Genomic DNA, 26950 nt, shown 5'->3' on the forward strand with positions numbered 1-26950 from the left:
GTTACAATCTGGAAGGCACATGCTGAAAGATTGGTGGAAGCAGATTCAACAGTAACTTTCAAAAAGGCATTGGAGAAATACTTGGAAAGGAAAAATTTTCAGGGCTGTAGGTAAAGTGCAGGGGGTAGGGGACGAATTCGACAGCTTTTCAAAGAGCCAGCATGGGCATGATGGGCCAAATGATCTCCTATGCTGTAAGATTCTATGTTTAGAGTAACAAATGAGTAGGAAAAGCATCACTGCTGAGTGCAGCATACTGATGGTCTATTCAGCTTGGGAGCATTTATGGGAAAATAGGAAAAGCTGTAGAGTGGTACAATTCTTAGTTTTAGGAATTCGTCGTAAATCCCGACATGCTATTGCACGCAGGTACTAAGAAGGAGAGAGAGTGACTGAGCTCTGCTCACACCAGTTATGGCATGTTAGTTGAGAAAAGGTCTGGGAATAATCTCCCATGGATGTTGTCTGGCAAAGAGAAACCTGGAAAACAGAACAATGAAAAATTAATACAGTGAAACCTGTACATTACAGACACATTCGGCACTGGCATCAGATAGAGTCATAGAATTAAACAGCACAGAAACAGGCCCTTCAGCCCATCGTGTCCATGCCAGCCATCAAGCAGCTATCCTAATCGCATTTTCCAGCACTTGGCCCGTAGCCTTGTATGCTATGGCATTTCAAGTGCTCATCTAAATACGTATTAAATGTTGTGAGGGTTCCTGTTTCTAGCACCCTTTCAGGCACTTTGTTCCAGATTCCAACCACCCTCTGGGTGAAAGCATTTTTCCTCAATTCCCCTCTAAAGCTCCTGCCTCCTACCTTAAATCTATGCCCCCTGGTTCTTGAAACCTCCGCTAAGGGAACAAGTTTCTTCCTATCTACCAAATCAATGCCCCTCAAAATTTTGTATACGTCAATCAGGTCCCCCCTCAGTCTTCTCTGCTCTAAGGAAAGCAACCCGAGCCTATCCAGTCTCTCTTCATAGCTGAAATGCTCCAGCCCAGGCAACATCCTGGTGAATCTCCTCTGCACCCTCTCCAGTGCAATCACATCCTTTCTATAGTGTGGCGACCAGAACTGTACACAGTACTCCAGCTGTGGCCTAACTAGCGTTTTATACAGCTCCATCATAACCTCCCTGCTCTTCTATTCTATGCCTCGGCTAATAAAGGCAAGTATCCCATATGCCTTCCTAACCACCTTATCTACCTGTGCTGCTGCCTTCAGTGATCTATGGACAAGTACACCAAGGTTCCTCTGTACTTCCTAGGGTCCTACCCTTCATTGTATATTCCCTTGTCTTGTTAGTCCTTCCAAACTGCAACACCTCACACTTCTCAGGATTAAATTCCATTTGCCACTGCTCCGCCCATCTTACCAGCCCATCTATATCGTCCTGTAATCTAAGGTTTTCCTCCTCACTACGATGTCTTTTTTATTATGGGTGTCCTTAATTCAAAATGGTCATTGTATGCACTGTAAAAGTCTTTGGTAGAATGAAGACTTTTTTTAACTCAGTATCCATAGCGGCAGAGAGAAACTGCTGTGCCCCGAGGCAGAGCTGTGCAAGCGTTTGATCCCAGAGAAGGAGTAATTTCTCTACCGCTGTCCATGCTGGGTAATGAGCTATTTCTTTTATAAAACCTGCTGCTGCCTTGTGCTGACTGCATACACTGACATCACGAGAATTTGGGAGCAGAGACGATGCAAGATGAAGTGCCAGTGGTCCCGACTCAGTAAACATTCCAGATACCGCAGCTTTGCGACAGGCTATGCCCTTCAGGGGCTTGGTGCATTGAAAGCTGACCGTAGTTTGTAATTTGCGAGTAGCAATGAATTCAGAGTGCCTCTTGTATACTTCACCATGTAAGTTATTTGGGGGTTGCTCAATAAATGCCCACTTTTTGCAATTGTTTTCTTTTGGGAATTTTATTTATACAGTTTTAACTGTCTTTAAAAAAATAAAGTCGAGAAAAAATTGAAAGATCTAGTAAGGTAAGGGGCAGGAGGTTTAGAGGGTGGTTGGAATCTAGAACACACTGCCTGAAGAGGTGGTAGAGGCAGGAACCCTCACAACATTTAAGAAGTATTTAAATGAGCATTTGAAACGCCACAGCATATAAGGCTACAGGGCCAAGTGCTGGAAAATGGGATTAGAGTAGTTAGGTGCTTGATGGACGGCACGGACATGATGGGCCAAAGGGCCTGGTTCTGTGTTGTATAACTATGACTCTAGTTAGGCAATTATTGTAATATGTACCAGTCGCTATAGATGCAACCTGTTCATTACCTTTTCTTTAGGCTTAAGTTCAAGGAAGCCTTCGAGTGTATGAGAAAGCTGAGAATAAATCTCAATCTCATCCATGATCACAACCCGAAGGTGAGTACTTTTATCAAATCTTTTTAAACATCTGAGCTTTCATCCTGTTTACCATAGTGCTGTGTTTTCTGCTGAGGAGAGAGATTGGTCCCCGGGCTATCGACACAATATTTTCTGGATAGTAACTGATTAATAGAAGACGTATTTAGTTCTCTTTTGGTCCTCTTCTTTCCCAAAGAAGACAAACGTAGCATCAACATAGATCTGTGCCTAGTTGTGTACCTCTGAACTGAATAAAAACTCTTTTAGTACAGTGAAACAGAGTTTCTTTGTGGTTGGCGATGGACGTTCAGAATGAAGCCAAGCCTCATAAACAACAATAGATTTGATAAAGGTGTTGAAAATTGTGACAGGTTTAGTTAGAGTAAACAAAGCGAAACTATCCAGTGGCTGATGGGTTGATAACCAAAGGTCACAGAGTTAAGGTGATTGGCCAAAAAAACAAGCGACATTAGGAAAAACATTTTATGCAATGAGTGGTTAGGATTGAAATGTAATGCCCGATAGGGTGGTGGATACAGATTTAATAGTAGTCTTCAAAAGGAAATTGAATAAATATTTGAAAAAGAGAAATTTCAGGAATATGGGGAAAGAGCAGAGGAGTGAAACTAACTGGATCCTTCTTCGAAAAAGCCAGCACAGACTCTGGGCCAAATGGCGGCCTCTTGTGCTGTACTATTATGAACTCGATCACATGACTAGGCTGTCAGGACTTGGTTAAATTGGGGTGTGTCCCTATGGAGCGAGAGCATTCACTATATTGGCAAGAAAAATTCTACATTTAGATTTCTAAGTCATGTGGTTTGAAATCTTTTTATTTTAAAAAGGTATGGTGGGCTTTTGCATGTTAGATTTCTGGCTGACTTCTGGGAAGAAAAGCTACTGATTTCATTTTTGAAAGCTTGAAACTCTTTATTAATAAAAATAAACTCTTTATTAAGCTGTCTGAGCCACCCAAGCGACTGCAGTACTTGTCCTGTGTGTTCTAAATCTCTCTACTCACCGAAAGTACACACTCCAGGAACTGTAGTGACAATCTACAGTTATTGTTTGATTTATCCTGCAGAATATAATCTTTCGCCGCCTTATAGGTGCAATAAGCAGTGTTGTTTTTTGAATCTGTACAGCTGGAGAGTGCAATATTTAATGCTCTTATTTCCACTGTGTCTGAATTGTGAATGTGCTTGCCACTGTGTACATATGTGTGAAATAATTGTTTGCTTGTGTACCTGGGGTATTGGGTATTCTGCGATGCAAATCTCCACCATTGGTGTTGGCTAGTTATGTTGTACTGATTTTGCAGCATTAGGTCTGCCAAGATCAGCCTTGCAGCCAGTTTTGACAACGGTGCCATTTTCAAAGTAGGGAAGACATTGGGACTGGTACACTGCTCCTTTAGTGATGGTGATGTAAGTTGGAGGTACAATATAACATGAAGTTACTCCTTAGTTCAATGCCAACATTGTTGGAGGTAACCTTATGTTAAGGGGAGTGCTTATCATTTGAATTTCTTTAGCTGAACACACTTTTAGTGGAATAATTTCTAGTCAAGCAAAGATGTTTGCTTAGATACTTGTTTTTGAGGGGGTGTAATTTTTTCTTCCATTTTTCTGGAATTTTTAGTGGCTTTAGTGATGTGATCCACAGAGTTGTAAACGCACTATGTGCTACAGATTGGCTAGGAAAAAAAAGACTTGCATTTCTGTAGCTCCCTTCACAATCTCAGAGTGGCAAAGAACTTTACAGCCAAGGAAGTATTTTTGAAATGTAGTCACTAGTGTAAGTCAGTGTGCACACAGCAAGGTCCCACTAACAACAGCTTAAAAGAATTGCACAGAATTTACAGCATGAAAACAGGTCATTTGGACCTACTGGTCTATGTCGGTGTTTATGCTCCACACAAGCCTCCTCCCACCTTTCTTAATGTCAGCCAATCAGGACATCCTTTCATTTCTTTGTCCCTCATCCAGTTTCCTCTTGAATTCATTTATGTTGTTTGCCTCAACCACTCCTTTTGTTAGCATGTTTCACATTCTAGCCACTCTTTGGGTGAAGAGGTTTCTCTTGAATTCCCTATTGGATTCATTAGTTATATTATAGCCCCGAATTTTGGACTCCCCCACAAGTGGAAACGTCATCTCTGCATCTTCCCTGTCAGACCCCTTCATTGTCTTTAAGACCTCTATTAAGTCACTCCTCAGCCTTCTCTGGAGAAAAGAGCTTGAACCCTGTTCAGCATTTCCTGTACGTATAATCTCTTAGTTCTGGTATCACCCTTATGATTCTATTTTTTAGCTTCTCCAGTGCCTCTAAATCCTATTTATAATATGGCAACCAGAACTGTGCACAGTATACTTAAGTGTGGTCTAACCAGGTTTCGATACACGTTTGCAGATCTCTTTGATAATGACTTGATAATCTGCTGTAGTGATGTTGGTTGAGGGATGAATATTGGCCAGGACACCAGGAATATCTCTCCTACTGTTCATCACAATAATGCCATCGGATGTTTTCCATGCAGCTGAGAGAGCAGACGAGACCTCGGTTAACATATCATTTGAAAGACAGCAACTGCAACAGTGCAGCACTCCCTCAGTACTGCACTGGTGTGTCGGACTAGATTCCAAGTGTCAGATCAGGCTAAGCCATTGAATGTTCAGACATCTTCACCCACTATCTAATTATCGTAACTGGAAACTTAATGATAACTGGCTGAAGGCTCAGTTTGCAGCTTTAATCGCAATAAATTATCAGAATGTGAAAATAGAATCCTGTTGAGTAAAATGTTTAATTGATCCAGAATGTGACTAAGTGCAGTGCTGCATGACTGATTAACACAAGGATAAAAATGGAATCATCCAAGTGACATACGTTGATTAAGATGTTGGCTAGGGTTGTATTTATTTGTCGTGTGAATACATATTTGCCAATACATCTGTTTGTCTTCAGGTATTTTTGGAAAATTTGGAGAACTTCGTGAAACAGATCAATTCTATTAATTACATCAATTTGTTCCTGACTGAACTGAAGTAAGTGGCATTAAAAGTAAAAACAGAAAAGAGGAACTTTCGCATCTATCACACCTTTGAGTACAACAGGACGTGCCAAAGAGCTTAACAGTCATTTTGAAGTACAGCCACTGTTGTAATATAGGAAATGTAGCAGCCAATTTGCATACAGCAAGGTCCCAAAAACAGCAATGTGATAATGGCCAGATAATCTGTTTTTAGTGACGTTGGTTGAGGGATAAATATGGTCCAGGACACAGGGACCTTTTACGTCCACCTGAGTGGGCAGACGGAGGCTCGACTGAAAAGCAGCAGCTCTGACATTGCAGTGCTCCTTCAGCACTGCACTCAGAATGTCAACTTAGATTTTTGTACTTAAGCCTCTGGAATGGGACTTGAATCCGCAATCTTCTGACCCAGAAGCAAAGAGCATTACCCGCTGAGCCACAGCTGACAAGAACATTTGCCATTGTCTTGAGTACTTTTTTTAGTTCATGTCTCCGATAGTACAGCACTCCATCGGGTCTTTGTCAGGATTGTGATGGAACTGGACCAAGAGTGCTCCAAGCGCCATGTTGAAAATGCAGCTCACTGTTGGCCACCAATCTCCCTTCCCCAGGACTCAGCGTTGCTCCAGTGCTGGTGTCCCCACCGGCTGAATTTCCTCCTCTTCATGGCAAGCACACTGTGTCCTGGGGCATGAGCAGCACTTCCAGGCATGCCTGATAACACAAGGATCAATTTTGTGTGGTCCTCTTGCGCCTCTTTTGGGAGCTCGTTCCTGTCAGCGAGTTATTTGGCGCAACCAATTTCTCAGCTAATTTTTAAAAAATCTGAATCAAAGACTGAATATCCTTAAACCCAATGACAACATTTTGTTCTACATGCACCTCTGTTCATTTCCAGAGAGGAAGATGTCACAAAAACAATGTACCCATATCTCCATAACTCATCAACTTCAACACCAGAGATAGGGACGAAAGTGAACACAGTTTGTGATGCGCTGCGAGCGACTATGGAGAGAATAAACCCTCACAAGTAAGAAAGATTTGCATTATGTAGCACCTTGCATGGCCCATGACAGGCAATCAAGTTTTTTTTTAATGTCGTCAGCTATTGTAATGTTGGAAACATGGCAGTCAATTTATGCACAGCAAGCTCCCACAATCAGCAATGCGATAATGATCAGTTAATCTATTATTTGTTGTTGGTTAAGAGATAAATGTTGGCCTAGGACACCAGGGAGAATTCTCCTGCTCTTCAAAATACTGGCATGGGATCTTTTACATTCACCTGAAAGAGCAGAGAGGGCCTCGCTTTAACATCCTATCTGAAAGATGTCAATGCCAATGGTGTGGCGCTGCTTCAGTACTGCGCTGGGAGTGTCAGCCTAGATTTTGTGTTCAAGTCTCTGGAGTGGGACTTGAACCCACAACCTACAGACTTAGCGAGAGTGCTTCCCACTGAGTCGCTGCTGGCACTAATGGTAATGGTTGTGTTGGCTGTAAACAGGATAAATTCTGTGGTTCTGCCTACCCACCAAGGTGCTGCACCTAAAGGGAGCAGAGGCTGGAGAATCAATGCTCCATTGTTTTAGCCCTGTTGCCCTTTGATCGTAGACCCCCAGTGAGATTGCAAGGTCATTCAATCAGTACTAAATCAGTAACTTTAGAACAAGAATGAACCAATGTTCAAATCCTCACTGAGAAGGCCAACATTCTTCTTTTCCTTTTGAATCTCCAAAACTTAATTTACAATACTTTAGAACACTTCGTAAGCAATTGCGATTTAAAAAATATATATATACTTATCATTCTGAACTCAAAACTGTAAATCATTCCTTTCAGAAAGCCTTCACTTACCTATTATTTTACATAGATACAGTTTGTCTGTACTGACCTGCCATGTGCGAAGACGTACTCCAGAACTGGAAATTGCTCTTCAGAAAGTCCATGAGCTGAGAGGTAACATTTAAGTAATTCAGACAAAAATTGAGATCTATCCGTGTTTTTCTGATGCAGGTCTGGGAGTTGGTGATACCATTAAGCCGGAGGGTGCCAGTCCATTCAAATCAATAACAGAAGGGGTTAAGATGCAAATCTCATTGAATGACAGAACAGCTCAAGGGGCTGAATGGCCTCTTCCTGTGCTGATGTTCCTAAATGCCTGTTCCTCTTTCTGTCTATAGCATGGCTCTGTTACCCTCCAAAAATGATTAGAATCCCTGCTCTTCTTGCCTCCTCCAGGGGTGGCGCTGTAACCTCTGAACCAGTACTGATAAAAGATGTACCATTTCCTCCCAAATAACTAAGCAACCAACCTTTGGGAGTTTCAATAGAATATATATATATATGTATGTAAAATGTATTTTATATATATATTATATAACATAAATATATATATATAAAATTAATATCCTGGAGTTGTTAACGAAGTAACATTAACACTAGCTATTCTTAGTTCCTCCACAGAGTGATACAGAATTTACAGCACAGAAACAGGTCTTTCGGCCCAACAGGCCCTGGCTGGTGTTTATGCTCCACCCGAGCCTCCTCCCACCCTATTTCATCTAACCCTATCAGCATATCCTTCTATTCCTTTCTCCCTCATGTGATTATGTAACTTGCACTTCAAGCCATCTAATATTATTCAGCTTAGATATTCCATGTGGTAGAAGAAATCCACATTCTCACCACTCTCTAGGTAAAGCAGTTTCTCCTGAATTCCTTAATAGGATTCATTAGTGACTACTGTATATTGATGGCACTGCTATTCCTAAGGCAGGATAACTAGAACTCCTTTTTTTCTTGCTTAAGAGGGGGCCCCTGTCTGCCTCTTGTAACAATTGCAGCCAGTACAGGCGCAATGGGTCGAATGGCCTCCTTCTGTGATGGAATGTTCTCTGATTCCATGCATACCATCTCTGAACTAACCATGAGACGTGCCACAGGAGATTCACTTATAAATTAAAGTAAGAGCTCTATGCTCTCCCTTATTTCTTACTATCACTTTTGTTATTGTGAATTGCAGTGAATCCTCCATCTGACCCTGAGGCAGTCAGTGCTGAGGAGGCACTGAAATATCTCATCTTCCTGGTGGATGTTAACGAACTATACGACTATGCAGTGGGCACGTATGACTTTGATCTAGTGATGATGGTGGCAGAGAAATCGCAAAAGGTTGGCATGCTTTGTTTTTTTTTAAATGCTTTATTTTGTTTTAGGACAGGTTTTACCAAGCTCTGTAGAGCAGAGTGCGACCAATGGTGAATATAACAGGCAACACGGCAAAACCAATCAAAATGGTTACGGTTATACACATCTTGAAAAAAAAAGGTTGTAGACTGTTCAAAGAAGGTCCACAGTAAAGTTGAAAAGAAAAAACTGCAGAATCTCAAATCTGCAATAAGAAGAATGTTTAGCACACTAATACAAAAACAAATTACTGCAGATGCTAGAAATCTGAAATAAAAACAGAGAATGCTGGAAATACTCAGCAGGTCTGGCAGCATCTGTGGAGAGAGAAACAGAAGTTAACATTGCAAATCAAGTTCTAATGAAACGCACCAAGGCTTCTTAGACAGCACCTTCCAAACCCACGACCTCTACCACCTAGAAGGGCAGAGGCAGCAGAGCCAGCAGATGCATGGGAACACCATCACCTGCAAGTTCCCCTCCAAGCCACACACCATCCTGACTTGGAACTATATCGCCGTTCCTTCACTGTCGCAGGGTCAAAATCCTGGAACTCCCTTCCTAACAGCACTGTGGGAATACCTACCCCACATGGACTGCAGTGGTTCAAGAGGATGGCTCACCACCACCTTCTCAAGGGCAATTGGGGATGGGCAATAAATGCTGGCCTGGCCAGCGACGCCCACAGCCCATGAACAAATGAAAAAAGGGCAGTGACCTGCAACATTAACTCTGTTAACTCTATTTCTCTCTCTGCAGATGCTGCCAGAGCTGCGGAGTATTTTCAGCATTTTCTGTTTTTATTGCTGAAAATACACCGCAGGGTTCGTCAGCTTCGACAAGTAGTTGAAGCATTTTTTGGTAGAGAGCCTTTTCCATCACTGAAAACCGTGGGCATGGTCCCTACTTGCTCTCCAAGAGAGTTTCTTGACCTCAGCTGGTGAGGCACAAAGCAAGGATAAAACGTTTCCTTGTAGGGTGAGATAAGGGAACCAAAACTGAAGGAATGAGTCGACATGGACTGCTTTTGCCCAGTTTCATTCAGTGGCTGATTACAGGGCAGCAGAGACCTCTAAGCCCATCTCTCGAGATTCCCGTTAATGATGTAAAAGAAGGCAGTGGCTTGGGGAAAAGAGGTAAGAAGAGGAATAAAGGAATCCAGTGGTTCAGGAGAAGGGGGTAAAGGAAGACAGTGGTTTGGGAGAAGGAGGAAGAGGAGGACTGGACAACAAAAAACAATAGCATTACACTGTTTGATTTTTCTTAAGAGGTGACTAAAGTAGTGGACCAGGGAGTGTCTATAGATATTATTTATATGGACTGCCAGAAGGCATTTGATAAACTCCCTCATAAGAGTCTGTTAGCCAAAGGTGAAGCTTATGGAATTGAAGGTAAATTATTGACCTTGTTAGGAAATTGGCTGAGCAACAGGAGACAGAGAGCAAGGATGATGGTCAGGTATTCTAATTGGTACGATGTTACTCGTGGTGTCTCACATTTGTTAAGATATCAACTATTCATCGTATTTATTAACGACTTAGGTGATCAGATAGAGAGCCACATATTTAAGTGTGCTGATGACGCAGATAAGTGACATTATAAGCAGTGTGGGTGGGAGCATAAAATTACAGAGGTATTAATAGATTAAGTGAATGAGCAAAACTATGATAAATGGATTTCAGTTTAGGCAGGTGTGAGGTCATCTACTTAGGAACTAAAAAGGATAGAACAGGATACTTTGAGTGATGGGAAACTACAAATGGTGGAGGTCCAAAGAGGCTTGGGAGGCCATGTATGTAAATCATTAAAATGTCATGAACAGGTACAGAAACTAATCAAAAAGACAAATGGAATGCTAGGCTTTATATCTGGAAGAGTAGATTACAAGGGTGTAGAAGTCATGCTATAACAATACAAAGCCCTGGTTAGACTAGTTCTGGAGTATTGTGAGCAGTTCTGGGCATTACACCTTAGGAAGGATATATTGTCCTTGGAAGCAGCATAGATTTACCAGAATGTTATAGGGCTCCAAGGGTTAAATTGTGGGGAGAAATTACGCAAACTAGAAAGGTTAAGGGGTGATTGGCTCAAAGTTTTCATAATGGATAGGGTAGATAGAGTGAAACTATTTCAATATTTGGGGATTCTAGGACTAGGGGACATAGTGCAAAAGTTGGAGCCAGACCTTACAGGAGTGAAGTTAGGAAACACTTCTACTTGCAAAGGATGGTAGAAGTTTGGAACTCTCTTCAACAAATAACAGTTGATATTAAGTCAATTGTTAATTTAAGATCTGGGATTGATCAACTTTTGTTAACCAAAGGTATCAAAGGACAAAGGCAGGTATGTGGAGTTAGGTCACAGACCAGTCATGATCTCATTGAATGGTGAAATAACTAGGCTAAATGGCCTATTCCTATTAATATCAAATGAATTGAGGCTTTGAGGATGATCTAAAGCATGCTGTAGTTTATATACATGAATGTTATTCTCTTGTTTCAGGATCCTAAGGAATATCTACCATTTTTGAACAAATTGAAGAAAATGGAGACCAATTACCAGCGATACACCATAGATAAATATTTGAAGCGATACAAAAAGGCTCTCAACCACCTCAGTAAATGTGGTAAGTGCAACCTCAGAACATTGCGTCAGAATTTCACAGTTAAGCAGCTTGATTCAAAATTAAGGTATTCAGAGGGCGAGGGAGGGTGGTATGCAGACTTACTTCCAAGGAATTTGTCACTCAGTATAACATCCTGTGTACAAGCTTATACATGTGTGTGAAGGAGGAAGGAATCATTGGCTTTGAAAACCATTTTTTGAGGTGTGACCATGTTTGGTAATGCAAGGGAGTTCTTTTGAACCTTGTTCAACAGATCAATTTTTTTTTAAAGTAAGCATGTACATGGGCTTAATTTGGATGAGATCACTTTTGATAAATCAAAACCTGCTTTTGCTAGAATTATGTAACTAGTTTCATGAATTCCACATGATCTAAGTCTATTGCAAGTTGCCAGTATTACCATTCAATATAATATCATGCCAATACAATCATCATCAGGCTGGTTAATATAATTTATTGTGTTGTATGGAATACAGAGATCTGGCGGGCATCCATAAAGGCGGGGCTAAAGTGTGGCGAGTCGAAGAGACTTAGCAGTTGGCAGGAAAAAAGGACAAAAGCGCAAGGGGAGAGCCAACTGTAACAGCCCCGACAAACAAATTTTTCTGCAGCACCTGTGGAAGAGCCTGTCACTCTAGAATTGGCCTTTATAGCCACTCCAGGCACTGCTCCACACACCACTGACCACCTCCAGGCGCTTACCCATTGTCTCTCGCGATAAGGAGGCCAAAGAAGATGGAATAAGGGGTACCTGGAACTGTTTTACATTCTGTAACATAACAACAACTTGTATTTATAATATGGTAAAACATCCCAAGGCGCTTCACAGTAGCGCTATTGGGCATAATTCGACACTGAGCCACATAAGGAGGTATTAGGACAGGGGTCAAAGAGGTAGGTTTTAAGGATTGTCTTAAAAGAGGTGGAGAGGTTTATGGAGGGAATTCTAGAGGTTAGGGCTTAAGGCCCCCATTGGTGGAGCGATTAAAATTGGGATGCACAAGAAGCCAGAATTAGAGGAACGCAGAGATCTCGGAGGGTTGTGGGGCTGGAATGCTTACAGAGATAGGGAGAGGCAAGGCCATTTGGGGATTTTAAAATAAGTATGAGAATTTTAAAATTGAGACTTTGTAGATCAGCGGTACAGGGTAAACAGGACTTGGTGCAGGTTAGGATATGGGCAGCAGATTTTTGAATAAGCTCATGTTTATTTAGGGGTTGAGGTGGAAGGTCAACCAGGAGTGTTTTGGAATAATTACATCTACAGGTAACAAAGGCATGAATGAGCGTTTCAGCAGCAGATGAGCTGAGGCACACGCAGATAATGGCAATGTTATGGAGGTGGACATAAGTGATTTTTTGGTGTTATAGAGTCATAGATTTATACAACAGAGAAACAGGCCCTTCGGCCCATCATGTCTGTGCCGGCCATCAAGCACCTAACTAGTCTAATCCCATTTTCCAGCACTTGGCCCATAGCCTCGTATGTTATGGCATTTCAAGTGCTCATCTAAATACTTCTTAAGTGTTGTGAGAGTTCTTGCCTCCACCACCTCTTCAGGCAGTGCGTTCTAGATTCCAACCACCCTCTGAGTGCAAAGGTTTTTCCTCAAATCCCCTCTAAACCTCCTGCCTCTTACCTTAAATCTATGCCCCTTGGTTATTGACCCCTCCGCTAAGGGAAAAAGTTTCTTCCTACCTATCCTATCAATGCCCCTCATAATTTTGTATACCTCAATCATGTCCCCCCTCAGCCGTCTCTGCTCTAAGGAAAACAACCCTGGCCTTTTCAGTCTATCTTCGTGGCTGAAATGCTCCAGCGCAGGCAACATCCTGGTGAATCTCCTCCGCACCCTCTCCAGTGCAATCACATCCTTCCTATAGTGTGGTGCCCAGAACTGTACACTGTACTCCAGCTGTGGCCTAACTAGCATTTTTTGCAGCTCCATCATAACCTCCCTGCTCTTATATTCTATGCCTTGGCTAATAAAGTTAAGTATGCCTTCCTAACCAGCTTATCTACCTGTGCTGCTGCCTTCAGTGATCTATGGACAAGTACACCAAGGTCCCTCTGATCCTTCCTAGGGTGCTACCATCCATTGTATATTCCCTTGCCTTGTTAGTCCTCCCAAAATGCATCACCTCACACTTCTCGGAGTTAAATTCCATTTGCCACTGCTCTGCCCATCTTCCCAGCCCATCTATATCTCCCTGTAATCTAAGGCTTTCCTCCTCACTATTTATGGCACCACCAATTTTCTGTCATCTGTGAACTTGCTGATCATACCGCTTATATTCACGTCTAAATCATTAATGTACACTACAAACAGCAAGGGTCCCAGCACCGATCCCTGTGGAACACCACTGGTCACAGGCTTCCATTCGCAAAAACAACCCTCGACCATCACCCTCTGCCTCCTGCCACTAAGCCAATTTTGGATCCAATTTGCCAAATTGCCCTGGATCCCACGTGTTGGAACAGATACAGGATTAGAAGCTGAGCTCAGGGTCAGATACGACACCATGTTTGCAAACAGTTTGGTTCAAGCTGAGAGACTTGCCAGGGAGAGGGATGGAATTTGCGGCTAGGGAACAGAGTGTGTGGCGGGGACTGAAAACAATTGCTTTGGTCTTCCTAATATTTAGTTGGACGAAATCCCTGCTCACCCAGTACTGGATGTCAGACAAGCAATGTGACAAATTAGAGACTGTGGAGGGGGTCAAGAGAGGTAGTGGTGAGATATAGTTGTCGTCACTGTACATGTGGAACCCAACAAGTTTTTGGATGATATCACTGAGTGGGGACCATGTAGTTGAGAAATAAGAGATGGCCAAGGATAGATCCTTGGGAAATTCCAAAGGTAACAGTGCGGGGGCGGGAAGAGAAACCACTGCAGGTAATTCTCACTACAACTCAATAGATAAGAATGGAACCAAGTGACGACAGTCCCACCCAACTGGACAATGGAGGAGAGGTGTTGGAAGATGGTGTGGTCAACTGTGACAAAGGTTAAAGACAGGTTGAGAAGGATGAGGAAGGATAGTTTACCATGGTGGCAGTCACAAAAATAAGGGCTGATTCAATTTTGTGGTGAAGTGAAAAGCTAATTGGAGGGATTCAAACATGGAGTTCCAGGAAAGATGGGCATGGATTCGGAAGGGGTCATGTTCGAGGACTTCGAACGTGAAAGGGAGGTTGGAGATAGGACAGTAGTTTGCAAGGACAGAGGGGTCAAGGGTGGGATTTTTGACAGCAGTTTTGAAGGGCTTGGGGCAATATCTGAGGAGACAGAGTGTTTCAGTTGAGAATAAAACACCAGCGGAATGCTGAAATCGGTTTATACCTTGAAAAGTGCTCACCCATATGTTAATGCTTAGAATGTGCAACACTTCTATTTCGTGTGGGGTGGCTTATACCATCTGTGTGTCATCAGATGCATGAGTGCACTCTGACAATGGCACCTGCAAGATCGGACTAACTATTGTAATGCCTGCATTGTGGATTTACTGTGAAACTCTGAATCCAGTATGTGCTTTGACGTCTAATGAATAGGATTGAGATGGTGGAGTCTCCCATGATGCATGCTGTTGGATGGGGTGAGAAGGGAAATGTACAGGGCTACTCTGAGTGCCATGTAAAATTCAAAATTATGCTAGTTTTCTTTTCCTTCCTTCCCCATGGGAACACAATTAGCTCCTTTACTTGATGTCTTGAGTGAGGAATTGCATTGAGAACACAACCCACATTTTATCTATCATCTGTGTGTTTTTGCATGGTCTAATATGCAAGTGCAGTAATGATCCACTAGGCTGATGTCACTTTTTTTTTTTCAGGTCCTCAGCATTTCACTGAGCTTCTAAACTTGGTAAAAGACCAACAGATGTACAGTGAAGCCTTGAAGTTATTCCCGGTAAACAGCCAGGAATACAAGGTATGATGCAAATTTTGTGTCTCACAGCAATCACCGAGGGTTATTTAAGTTCAGGGACTTATTAAAGAAATGCAACCTTAGCCAAACTGTTTCAAAGTTTACTTAGGAGCTATTATCTTCAGCCCTTGGCACCAATTCTATCCTTTTTGGGCTGGAGTGAATGGAATTGTTCATAATGGGGCGGCACAGTGGCGCAGTGGTTAGCACCGCAGCCTCACAGCTCCAGCGACCCGGGTTCAATTCCTGGTACTGCCTGTGTGGAGTTTGCAAGTTCTCCCTGTGTCTGCGTGGGTTTTCTCCGGGTGCTCCGGTTTCCTCCCACAAGCCAAAAGACTTGCAGGTTGATAGGTTAATTGGCCATTATAAATTGCCACTAGTATAGGTAGGTGGTAGGGGAATATAGGGACAGGTGTGGGATTAGTGTAGGGATTAGTGTCGGATTAGTATAAATGGGTGGTTGATGGTCGGCACAGACTCGGTGGGCCGAAGGGCCTGTTTCAGTGCTGTATCTCTAAACTAAACTAAATAATTGCAGCAACCTGATCGATTCTAGAGCTTCTCACCCTATATCCTCTCTACCACAAAGACCATCAACTTCCACCTCCATGGCATCACCTGTCTCTGCTCCTGCCTCAGCCCATCAGCCTCTGAAACTTTCATCCATGTCTCTGTCAGTTCCAGGCTCAACATTTCCAATGACCTACTAGGTGGCCTTGCATTCCGCACCCTCTGTAAACTTCACCTCATACAAAACTCTGCTGCCTATATCCCGTCCCATTTATCCTTCATCTCCTGTCATTGCTGGCCTACACTTGCTCCCAGTCCCCTACCACTTCAGCTTTCAAATTCTTATCCACATGTTTAAATCCCTTCGTGATTCTCTCTCTTTCTCTCTCTCGCTAACTTCCTCCAGTTCTACAACTCTGCCCCCAACCCTCTATGTTCCTCTGATTCTGGCCTCTTGTAAATCCCACCTTCCTCCATCGTACCATTTGCAGCTGTGCCTTCATCCACCTAGGACCCAATTATAATCCCTATCAGCACCCTCTCTTCCTTTAGGAATCTCTTTTAAAACCTACTTCTTTGACCAGACTTGTGAACATAAAATTTGGTGCTTGATATTCTGCAATGGTTTAATTAGCAGATTGTGGTCAGAGCCCAGCATTGAAGTGAGGGCAAGAAAGTTACAGAAGTTGGATCCAAATAGGAGGAATGTGATTTTTTAAATTTAGATTAGCCTTATTTACAGGTTTGCGGAATAATATTTTTGTATATAGCGGTGAGAGTCTAATTCTCAAATGCACGAATAAATAATTACAGATGGAAAATAGGCCATTCATTTTTCACATGGTGTCTTCTCAATCTATACCTAACGGTATTCAGTAGCTTTCTGTGAAAGCTCAGTTACGAGTCATTAACTCGGTACAAGAGCTGAGAGGTTACAGCTGTCGGGAAAGAATTAACAGGTTGGGGCTTTTTGCTTAGAAAAGCGCAGGCTTAAAGGAGACTGGATAGACGTCTTTAAAATTATGAATGGGTTGGATAGAGTGGATGTGGAGGGAATGTGTCCACTTGTGGGAGAATCCAAAACTAAGAGTCATAAATACAAGATAGTTACTGATAAATCCAGTAGGGAATTGAGGAGAAATTGCTTTACTCGAGACTAGTTGGAATGTGGAACTGGCTACCACAGGAAGCGATTGAGATAATCAGCTTGCATGCTTTCAGGAAGAAACTAGATGAGTGCATAAGAGAGAAGGGTATTGAAAGATATGCTGATAGGCTGCAAGTAGATGGAATGGGACAAGACTTGTGTGCAGTATAAACACCAAAACAGACTAGTTGGACCAAATGACCTGTTTCAGTGCTGTATATTCTATGTAACTCTATGTAACAATTGATTGATGAAGATGGAGAGAGTGCCTCAAATTTTGGTGAGGAAGTCAATAATCCAGACTCTCAGTATGAGCCTGCTTTTGGTTTCCTTCTCTTGCAGGACATCAGTATTGCATATGGCGAGTACCTCAGCGAGACACAGTACCATGAGCAGGCGGGGCTAATCTTTGCACGATGCGGAGAATGCGAAAAGGCACTGGGAGCCTTCCTGCTATGCAACAGTTGGCAGCAGGCTTTCTGTATGGCTGCTCAGCTCCATTACACTGAGGACAAACTGATTAGCATGGCACGGACTATTGCAGGTAAGGACTGGTGTGTGTAGAAATACTCTGAAGCTTGTCTTAATGATGTGGTGGGTCTGAATACTTCCCTTTTGTCTCTGGAACCTGGGTTGAACTGATGGGATGGACGTTTCCCCTCTGACTGTGATTTTATGTGAAGTGAGTTTAGAGTGTGTCATGGGAACAGGAGAAGGCCATTCCGCCCTTCAAGCCATTCAGTTAGACCACAGTTGATCTGTATCTTAACTCCATTTACCCACCTTGGTTCCATAACCCTTTATATCTTAACCTAACAAAAATCTATCAATCTCGCTTTTGAATTTTTCAATTGACCATCCCTCTCCCCACCACCATCTTAGCAGCTTTGTGCAGAGAGTTCCAGATTTCCACTACCCTTTGTGTGAAGAAGTGCTTCCTGACATCAACCCCAAACAGCCTAGCTCTTAAGTGTCAGTCACTTCACAATAGATGTGTTGCTGCAGCTGACTGCCCTGGAAATCCCGCCCGCCTGTTACAAGGTGGGTGCAGTGCGAAATATGAATATCGTACTGGTGCAGCTCTGAGACAGCATTAAGGTGCAGTGTCGGTGCACTGAGGGACTTTTACTCTGAGACTGGTTTAACTTAGATTGCTGGCATTGATAATAAAAAGTGGGATAATATTTCAAATAGCCCTGATGGCCTTCACTTTGATGAGCCCAAATGTAATGTTTTAAAAGTTAGAAATTCCACACGCTGTGTGAAGTGAGTAGTAAGATGTATGTCTGTGCTGCTTTCCAGGGAGATTGATGGAGCAGCGGAGAAATTCTGAAGCAGCCGTAATACTAGAGCAGTATGCTAAGGTAAATTTACTTCTGGAGTTCTTAGACAAATACAAAGAGGCAGCCTCGATTTCAGCAGTCGCCAGCAAATTAACCTGTTCAAAATGTTGTTACAAAGGGCTTAGTGAGAGAGAGAAACTGAAGGAAATCAGTATTAGTAGAGAAATGGTGTTGGGGAAATTGATGGGATTGAAGGCTGATAAATCCCCAGGGCCTGATGGTCTGCATCCCAGAGTACTTAAGGAGGTGGCCCTAGAAATAGTGGATGCATTGGTGGTCATCTTCCAAGATTCTATAGACTCTGGAACAGTTCCTACAGATTGGAGGGTAGCTAATGTAACCCCACTATTTAAAAAGGGAGGTAGAGAGAAACTAGGGAATTCTAGACCAGTCAGCCTGACGTCGGCAGTGGGGAAATTCTAGAGTCCATTATCAAAGATTTTATAGCAGAGCACTTAGAGAACAATGGTAGAATCGGGCAGAGTCAGCATGGATTTACGAAAGGGAAATCATGCCTGACAAATCTACTAGAATTCTTCGAGGATGTAACTAGTAGGGTTGATGAGGGGGAGCCAGTGGATGTGGTTTATTTGGACTTTCAGAAGGCTTTCGACAAAGTCCCACATAAGAGATTAGCATGTAAAATTAAAGCGCATGGGATTGAGGGTAGTGTATTGGATAGAAAATTGGTTGGCGGACAGGAAACAAAGAGTAGCGATAAATGGGTCTTTTTCTGAATGGCAGGCAATGACTAGTGGGGGACCCCAGCTATTCGCAATATACATTAATGATTTAGATGAGGGAACTAAATATAATATCTCCAAATTTGCAGATGACACAAAACTGGGTGGGAGGGTGAGTTGTGAGAAGGATGCAGAGAGGCTTCAGGGTGATTTGGACAAATTGAGTGAGTGGGCAAGTGCATGGAGGATGCAGTATAATGTGGATAAATGTGAGGTTATCCACTTTGGTAGCAGAAACAGGAAGGCAGATTATTATCTGAACGGCTATAAACTGAGAGAGGGGAATATGCAGTGAGACCTCGGTTTTCTCGTACACCAGTCGCTGAAGGTAAGCATGCAGGTGCAACAGGCAGTAAAAAAGGCAAATGGTATGTTGGCCTTCATAGCGAGAGGATTCGAGTACAGGAGCAGGGATGTCTTGCCGCAATTATACAGGGCCTTGGTGAGGCCACACCTGGAATATTGTGTGCAGTTTTGGTCTCCTCATCTGAGGAAGGATGTTCTTGCTTTAGCGGGAGTGCAGCGAAGGTTTACCAGACTGATTCCTGGGATGGTGGGACTGACGTATGAGGAGATATTGAGTAGATTAGGATTATATTTGCTGGAGTTCAGAAGAGTGAGGGGGGATCTCATAGAAACCTATAAAATTCTAACAGGACTTGACAGGGTAGATGCAGGAAGGATGTTCCCAATGGTGGGGGAGTCCAGAACCAGGAGTCATAGTCTAAGGATACGGGGTAAACCTTTCAGGACTGAGATGAGGAGAAATTTCTTCACCCAGCGAGTGGTGAGCCTGTGGAATTCGGTACCACAGAAAGCAGTTGTGGCCAAAACATTGTATGTTTTCAAGAAGGAGTTAGATATAGCTCTGGGTCTAAAGGGATCAAAGGGTATGGGGCGAAAGCAGGAACAGGTTAATGAGTTGGATGATCAGCCATGATCATAATGAATGGTGGAGCAGGCTCGAAGGGCCGAATGGCCTACTCCTGCTCCTATTTTCAGAAAAAAAAAGTTACCACAGAGACACAGTGTCTGAAATATTAAACGACCTATTGTACATCTTTCTGTGGTCCTGAAATGTAATGATGTTCTACAGCTACCATTTTGACCAGATAATGTTTCCCAAAAAATAGAGAAAGCTGAGGACTTGATATGATGTGCAAGAGTTTTACAGTATGTTAGATATAATGCATATCATTTAAAATTCTTTAACAAAAATAGAATCATGGGAACTGGGGAGAAGTGTGTGATTTGTATGTGTTAGTTGCATTTTTTTAAACAGGCATGCCTCAAGTTTGTCAAAAATTGCAGACTTTATAGACATTTGCAAAACTAGTTACTGTTTGAGTCATATTCTAAGTCTTAATCTTTCTCCAGTATTTGTATAAACAGTGTTACATACTTGCACTAGATTTGAGAAATCTTTTTCTCTCAAGTTTCCGCTCGCCAAACGTAAAATCCACCTGGAACCAATGCAATCGGGCAGCGTTTTAGAGCGTAATTTAAAAACAAATTTGCTTGGTGCAATTTGATTAATACAGCTGAAAATGGGTTTATCACAAAAAAGCATTTTGATTAGTGTCTAGAGTAACCTGATTTTAAATCAGCGAAAATGACTTGAAGAAAAATCCATTGTCAGTACGGTTGGGTTATAGCAGGAGTTGTCAACATGTTGATCGTGAGCTACTGGTAGCTCGGGTTGTCCTTCAAGTAGCTCGCATAGAGCTCCTGACAATGCAGTCTGATCGCCCAATTCATCCTGCCAGCATTAACCCACACATGGGCATCCTGACGTCACCACTTACTGATGTCACTGCGTATTGACGTCACAACAGGATGAGGGAGGAGGTTGGGGGTGGGGAGGGGTGGATGGCTCGTGATATTTTTCCTTCATCAAAAGTAGCCCTCACTAAAGAAAAGGTTGGTGACCCCTGGGTTATAGTATTCAGTTTCTTAGTAATTTAAAAAAAAATTATATTCAAAAGCTTTTAAAACGTGTTTGTTAGTTTCAATGCATCCAAAAGAACCCGCACAGGCCCACAAATGGCCGCAATTAATGGAAACTCGCTGTGGTGATTAATTCACCTTGTGGAAATGGCCAGGTTTGTGGCCAGGGCCAGCTTCTAGCACTGTGTTTTTTAAGTTAGTGCAAAAGATCACAGAAAATCAGCTTACACTGAATGTAATTTGTGCCTGTTTTCTGCGATTTTTTTTGTGTTGATTGTGTTTGTGGGGGGAGGAAGGAAAACAATGGAAACAAGCAGAAACACTAGGCCAAATTCGGTGTATCAGAAATGTAGCTTGTGTAACACATTATGCGTCAAAGGACAGTGGCAGAGGGGGGTAGCTTTGTGTTTTGAATGTCAGATTTTTTTTATTCTTTCATGGGATGTGGGTGTTGCTGGCAAGGCCAGCATTTGTTGCCCATCCCTAATTGTCCTTGACAAATGAGTGGCTTGCTAGATGATTTCAAAGGGCAGTTAAGAGTCAACCACATTGCTGTGGGTCTGGAGTCACATGTAGGCCAGACCAGGTAAGGACAGCAGATTTCCTTCCCTAAAGGACATTACAAACATACGAATTAGGAGTAGGCCACTTGGCCCCTCGAGCCTGCTCCGCCATTCATCAAGATCATGGCTGATCTGATTGTAACCTCAACTCCACATTCCCGCCTACCCCTGATAACCTTTCGCCTCCTTGTTTATCAAGAATCTATCTACCTATATCTTAAAAATATTCAAAGACTCTCCTTCCATCGCCTTTTGAGGAAGAGAGTTCCAAAGACTCACGACCCTCTGAGAGAAAAAATTCTCCTCATCTCTATCTTAAATAGGTGACCTCTTATTTTTAAACAGTGACCCCCTAATTCTAGATTCTTCCACAAGAGGAAGCATCCTTTCCACATCCACCCTGTCAAGATCCCTCAGGATCTTATCTGTTTCAATCAAATTGCCTCTTACTCTTCTAAACTCCAGCGAATACAAGCCTAGTCTGTCCAACCTTTCCTCATTAGACAAACCACCCATTCCAGGTATTAGTCTAGTAAACCTTCTCTGAACTTCTTCCAACATATTTACATCCTTCCTTAAATAAGGAGACCAATACTGTACACAGTACTCCAGATGCGGTCTCACCAATGCCCTGTATAGCTGAAGCATAACCTCCTTACTTGCGTAACCTTCCTACTTTGTATTCAATTCCCCTCGCAATAAACAATAACATTCTATTAGCTTTCCTAATTACTATACGATTGAGGAGCAGGAGTATTAAACTAGATGGGTTTTATGACATGGCACCACTACTGAGACCACGACAAGACTAGCTTTCAAATTCAGATTTTTATTTTTGAATTTATTAATTAAATTGAACCAGCTGCCATGGTGGGATTTGAACCTGTGTCCCCAGGGCATTGGCCTGGGACTCTAGATTACTACTGCAATGACATTACCACTATGCCACCGTCTCCCCTTATAGAATGGTGTGGGATACCGACACACAACTGACTGACTGAGTTTGTAGGTTGCAGTGCTTGTTTATATAATATTGGGAAGGGAAATAAAGAGCAGGCCAATTATAGATTGCCAGTGAATCTACTTTAAAAATGTTGATTGGATTTTTAAGCTATGTTCTCTGTTTTTTCATTTTTGAGGGAAAAAAATGGTGTTGCAGTTCATGTTATAGCACAGGGTAATGGGACTTGGGTTTTCACCTGGAACTCCTCACGTGCTGGGTGGCGCAGTGGTTAGCACCGCAGCCTCACAGCTCCAGCGACCCTGGTTCAATTCTGGGTACTGCCTGTGTGGAGTTTGCAAGTTCTCCCTGTGTCTGCGTGGGTTTCCTCCGGGTGCTCCGGTTTCCTCCCACAAGCCAAAAGACTTGCAGGTTGGTAGGTAAATTGGCCATTAGAAATTGCCACTAGTATAGGTAGGTGGTAGGGAAATATAGGGACAGGTGGGGATGTGGTAGGAATATGGGATTAGTGTAGGATTAGTATAAATGGGTGGTTGATGGTCGGCACAGACTCGGTGGGCCGAAGGGCCTGTTTCAGTGCTGTATCTCTAAACTAAACTAAACTATCCATCTCAACCATGCTGCCATGAACAGATCTGTGTGTCCCTGTAGGGAAGGCCAATTTAGAGGGTGACTGCCTGAACTGCTCTTATTGTGATCTGTCACAGACCAATATTTGCCATGCTTTGGGGTCTCCTCTATGGTATGTGATGCAAAGTCTACAGAAAGGGGGTTGGGAGAGTTGTTGTATTGGTCGGACCGGTACATCTGAACAACATCTAAAATAAACCGAGCTTTATGATGCTTTAATTTTCAGTTTCAGCATTGAGCATCCTCCCCACATAAGAAAGTTGTGCTGAACATGTCATATAACACCATTAGGCCAAGCTGAAATATTGTGGTCACTTCTGGGCTCCGCACTTCAGGAAGGATATCAAGGCCTTAGAGAGGAATGAATGACTAATTAGGTCACAGAAGGTTAAGGGGAGATTTTTAGGAGGTGTTCAAAATTATGAAGTGTTTTGATTGAGTAAATAAGGAGAAACTGTTTCCAGTGGCAGAACGGTTGGTTGGTAACCAAAGAACACAGATTTAAGATAATTGGCAAAAGAACCAGAGGTGACATAAGGGGAAGAAAAGTAAGCAGTGAGTTCTGATCTGAAAGGGCGGTGGAAGCAGATTCAGTAATAACTTTCAAAAGGGAATTGGATAAATACTTGAAGGGGAAAAATTTGGAGGGATATGGGGAAAGAGCAGGGGAATGGGGCTATTCAACTGATGCAGGCACAATAGGCTGAATGGCCTCCTTCTGTGCTGCATGATTCTATACACATCCACCTGGCGTTCTCATCAGGCCTTGCAGAGTGTTCATTCAGTAATTTTATGCTAATTTTCATACTTTGGTTGGGCCGGGTCTGGATCCTGAGGAATCCCCTCTGTTAGTTTCCCTGGGATGTGACCCAGATCTGGCTCAACTCTGGTGATGCAAGGAGAATGCCTCCTCTGAGAATGAGGAAGGCCAAACAGCGAAGGTAAGCTTGTCTTTTTAGCTTGTGACTGTTTTAGAAAGCAGTACTTTATTTCTGAATAAATATGTAATTTTCAATTGAATATGTTACACATTGGAAAAATAATCCTATTCCAGCGTTCAGCTAACTGCCTACCATTGTTCCGTAAAGGACAATAAGTGTTCACTGCTGTGCCTGATTATTCCAATGGATTCTTTTAAGAACTTCATCCTTATTATGTGTAAGAGAATTTGTGATATCTCTCACAACAGGACTATGAGGAAGCCATTACGTCACTTTTAGAAGGTGCTGCCTGGGAAGAATCACTAAGACTGGTAATGTTTTTAAATAACATATCATTTAAGGTGGTTTATTCATGAAGCGGAGTTCACAAGTTTTTAATTACCGTTTTCTTGGGGGTTTTTTTTTTCAGTTTTACCTTATCAAGGTGAAAAATATATTTTGCATATTTTTAAACTGTTAAACTAGTTTGTACAAGTATAGATGTGTTTTTTTTCAAATAAACCTCTGCTCCAATTTTGTGTCTCACTGTTGTGCTGGGATATACCCCATCCTCCAGGAACCTCTTCTTGTTTGGCATCCCAATGCCTTAGTTAATCAGCATTACACTTATTTTATAGCTGGGATTGCAGTTGGGGACAGCAAATGTATCCAAGACTGTTATAACTCTCATGAGAAGTAAACTGGATATTCCACTGTGTTCCGTGTATCTGTTGGTCATTACCAATTTGTGCGTCAGTGTGCATATTTATTCACTCAAAATATTTAATTTGAATTCTTATTTACAGTGTATGCAGTCATATCTGATATAGCTGAATAGCATTTGTTGCATTGCCAATTACTGGATTCTTCCGTCATCTGTGTAGACCTGTGCATCAAAAGGTTTGCATGACACTTAGGGCTGAAATTTATGAGCGCGCTGCAAATTGTGGCGGCACGCTCTGATCTCGGCGTCGCTGAGCCCCTGTGATATTTCACATGGGTGCTCATTTAAATGGAGGGGGCGGAGCGGCCACCCCCGATGACGTAGAAGGGGCTGGCATCCGGCACCATTTCTAAAGGGCTTCAAGCTGTTCAGGTAAATTTAAATGTTTAAAGGTGCCACCGCACTAATACAAATAAGATTATATTCACACTTTGCATCCCTCTCCTAACTCTTCCAATGAGTTCTCAATGAATAAAATTACCTATACCCCCGGGAAACTAATTTGTTAAATTATGAACTTTAACCCCCCCCGCCCGCCTTCAGAACATTTGACCCTCAGCCCCTTCCCACCATCCCCACAACCAATCAGAACGGTTTTCCTCACTTCTACATCCCTCCCGACCTGAAGATTTCACTCATCCCCTCCCCACCAGTGTCACACCTCGGAACTCCAAACTCCAGAGTTCTGAAGGTGCGGGAGTTTTTAAAAAAATTTTTTATTTATTTTTATTTATTTAAAGTTGCAGCCCTAATATTGGCGTGGGACGGACAACGTATGTTAATTTAAATGATTTTAACTTAATTCTAATATTAAAATGAAGGCCTCGCTGGTAAAATGTGGCCTGATCTTCTTGGCGTTGGGGGTCGTTGTGGGCCTCTCCCGCAAGAATATTCTTGACCCCCCCCCACCCGCCACGACCCCTGATGCCAGAGGACTCATTAAATTGAGCCCTTAATCTCTAATGTGTCTCACAGCAGCTTGACTGAAAGATAGTTTATCTGGACTCTGTCCTGCTTGTTCCGACCTTTGACTATCCGTTAATTTAAAAATGCATCTATGAAGCAATTGGTGTAAGGGCTGCAGGATACCGATTAAGGCTCTGATTTCAGATATACTGCAACCTCAACAAGAAGTTTATTCAGGCTGTGGTATAAGAGCACATCTCTTGAGTTGATGCATTGTCTTTGGGATAACAGTGCATCTTTTTCCTCCCTTTGGCTAATTCCCTTTACAACCTTCCAGGATCAACATTGAGTTTAATAGTTTAAGATTAATAACCATTATTCCCATTTTCTCAGACAGCAGCAGTTGGTAATGATTCTGCTGCTGCTATTTACGGCTCCTCTAGATCCATCTTTTGTTTCTTTACTTGGCCCATTACTGACCCCTTTTGCTTCAATCTATCAACCCTTTTCTCATTTAATTACTCTTGCCTTCCACTGCATCACCGACGGTCCTTTTTGTTCTTTCCTCCCCTTCCCACCTCTCCCTGCCTCTGAACTTGCTTAAAACATTTTACATCTCTAACCTTTGCCAGTTCTGGCAAAAGATCATTGGCCTGAAACATTAGCAATGTTTCTTTCTCCACAGCTGCTGCACGACCTCCTGAATATTTCCAGAATTTTAAGTTTTAATTTCTAATTCCTTTCCAGCTCACTGCCTCTCACTTTAGCCCAGCCCAATCCCAGCTTCTCACACTCAAGCATGTAAGCGAATCTCCTAATCAATATCAGTCTGCCTGCCTCAGCTCCCTACCTCTGATCAGGTTTATCTTGCTAAGGGCGCCATGCCGTTGAAAAAAAATACTGCAACCAGTTCAAATTCAGCAAATCACTGAAGGAATCTGGGTGAATTGGAAACAAGCAAATGGGGGAAAAAGTGTAGAAAGGGGAACAAGAGGTTCAGACAGCAATGAGAGAATGTGAAAGTCAGAAAGGAAGAGCAGCAAACTAAAAGGTGCAGAAATAACTGGAGAGTGGAACAGAAAATTACAGGATTTTTAAGAATTTTTTTTCTTAATGGTCAGTGCCAGGAGATCATCTAATAATATAGATTTGTATGGTAGTCGGTACTTGGATTAATGGTATTGTGTGTATATAAAAGAGCAAACTTGCATTTATATAGTGCCTTTCACAACCTCAGGACATCCCAAAGTGCTTTGGCAGCCAATTAAGTACTTTTGAAGTTTAGTCAGTTGTAATGCAGGAAACTCAGCAACCAATTTGCATGCAGAAAGCTCTAACAAAAGGCAACGTGATAATGTCCAGATAATCACTTTTAACCATGTTGGTTGAGTGATAAATATTGTCGCAATTAAAAAG

The 26950-nt window shown here is 42.4% G+C and overlaps 1 protein-coding gene across 5 annotated transcripts in view; it reads left to right on the forward strand.

Annotated features, from left to right (window-relative positions):
- elp1 (elongator acetyltransferase complex subunit 1) overlaps positions 1–26950 on the forward strand; it is an 89942-nt gene that overhangs the window by 51284 nt on the left and 11708 nt on the right. For all 5 annotated transcript variants that reach the window (XM_068030608.1, XM_068030607.1, XM_068030611.1 and 2 more), the window contains exons 21-30: positions 2305–2383; positions 5333–5412; positions 6298–6429; positions 7270–7355; positions 8422–8570; positions 11088–11211; positions 15046–15143; positions 17140–17341; positions 18100–18161; positions 24174–24236. In XM_068030608.1, the coding sequence (XP_067886709.1) occupies positions 2305–2383; positions 5333–5412; positions 6298–6429; positions 7270–7355; positions 8422–8570; positions 11088–11211; positions 15046–15143; positions 17140–17341; positions 18100–18161; positions 24174–24236 (1075 nt within the window). The remainder of the gene's footprint in view (positions 1–2304; positions 2384–5332; positions 5413–6297; positions 6430–7269; positions 7356–8421; positions 8571–11087; positions 11212–15045; positions 15144–17139; positions 17342–18099; positions 18162–24173; positions 24237–26950) is intronic.

The sequence above is a fragment of the Heterodontus francisci genome, chromosome 4, assembly GCF_036365525.1.
Source record: "Heterodontus francisci isolate sHetFra1 chromosome 4, sHetFra1.hap1, whole genome shotgun sequence".
Taxonomy (NCBI): Eukaryota; Metazoa; Chordata; class Chondrichthyes; order Heterodontiformes; family Heterodontidae; genus Heterodontus; species Heterodontus francisci.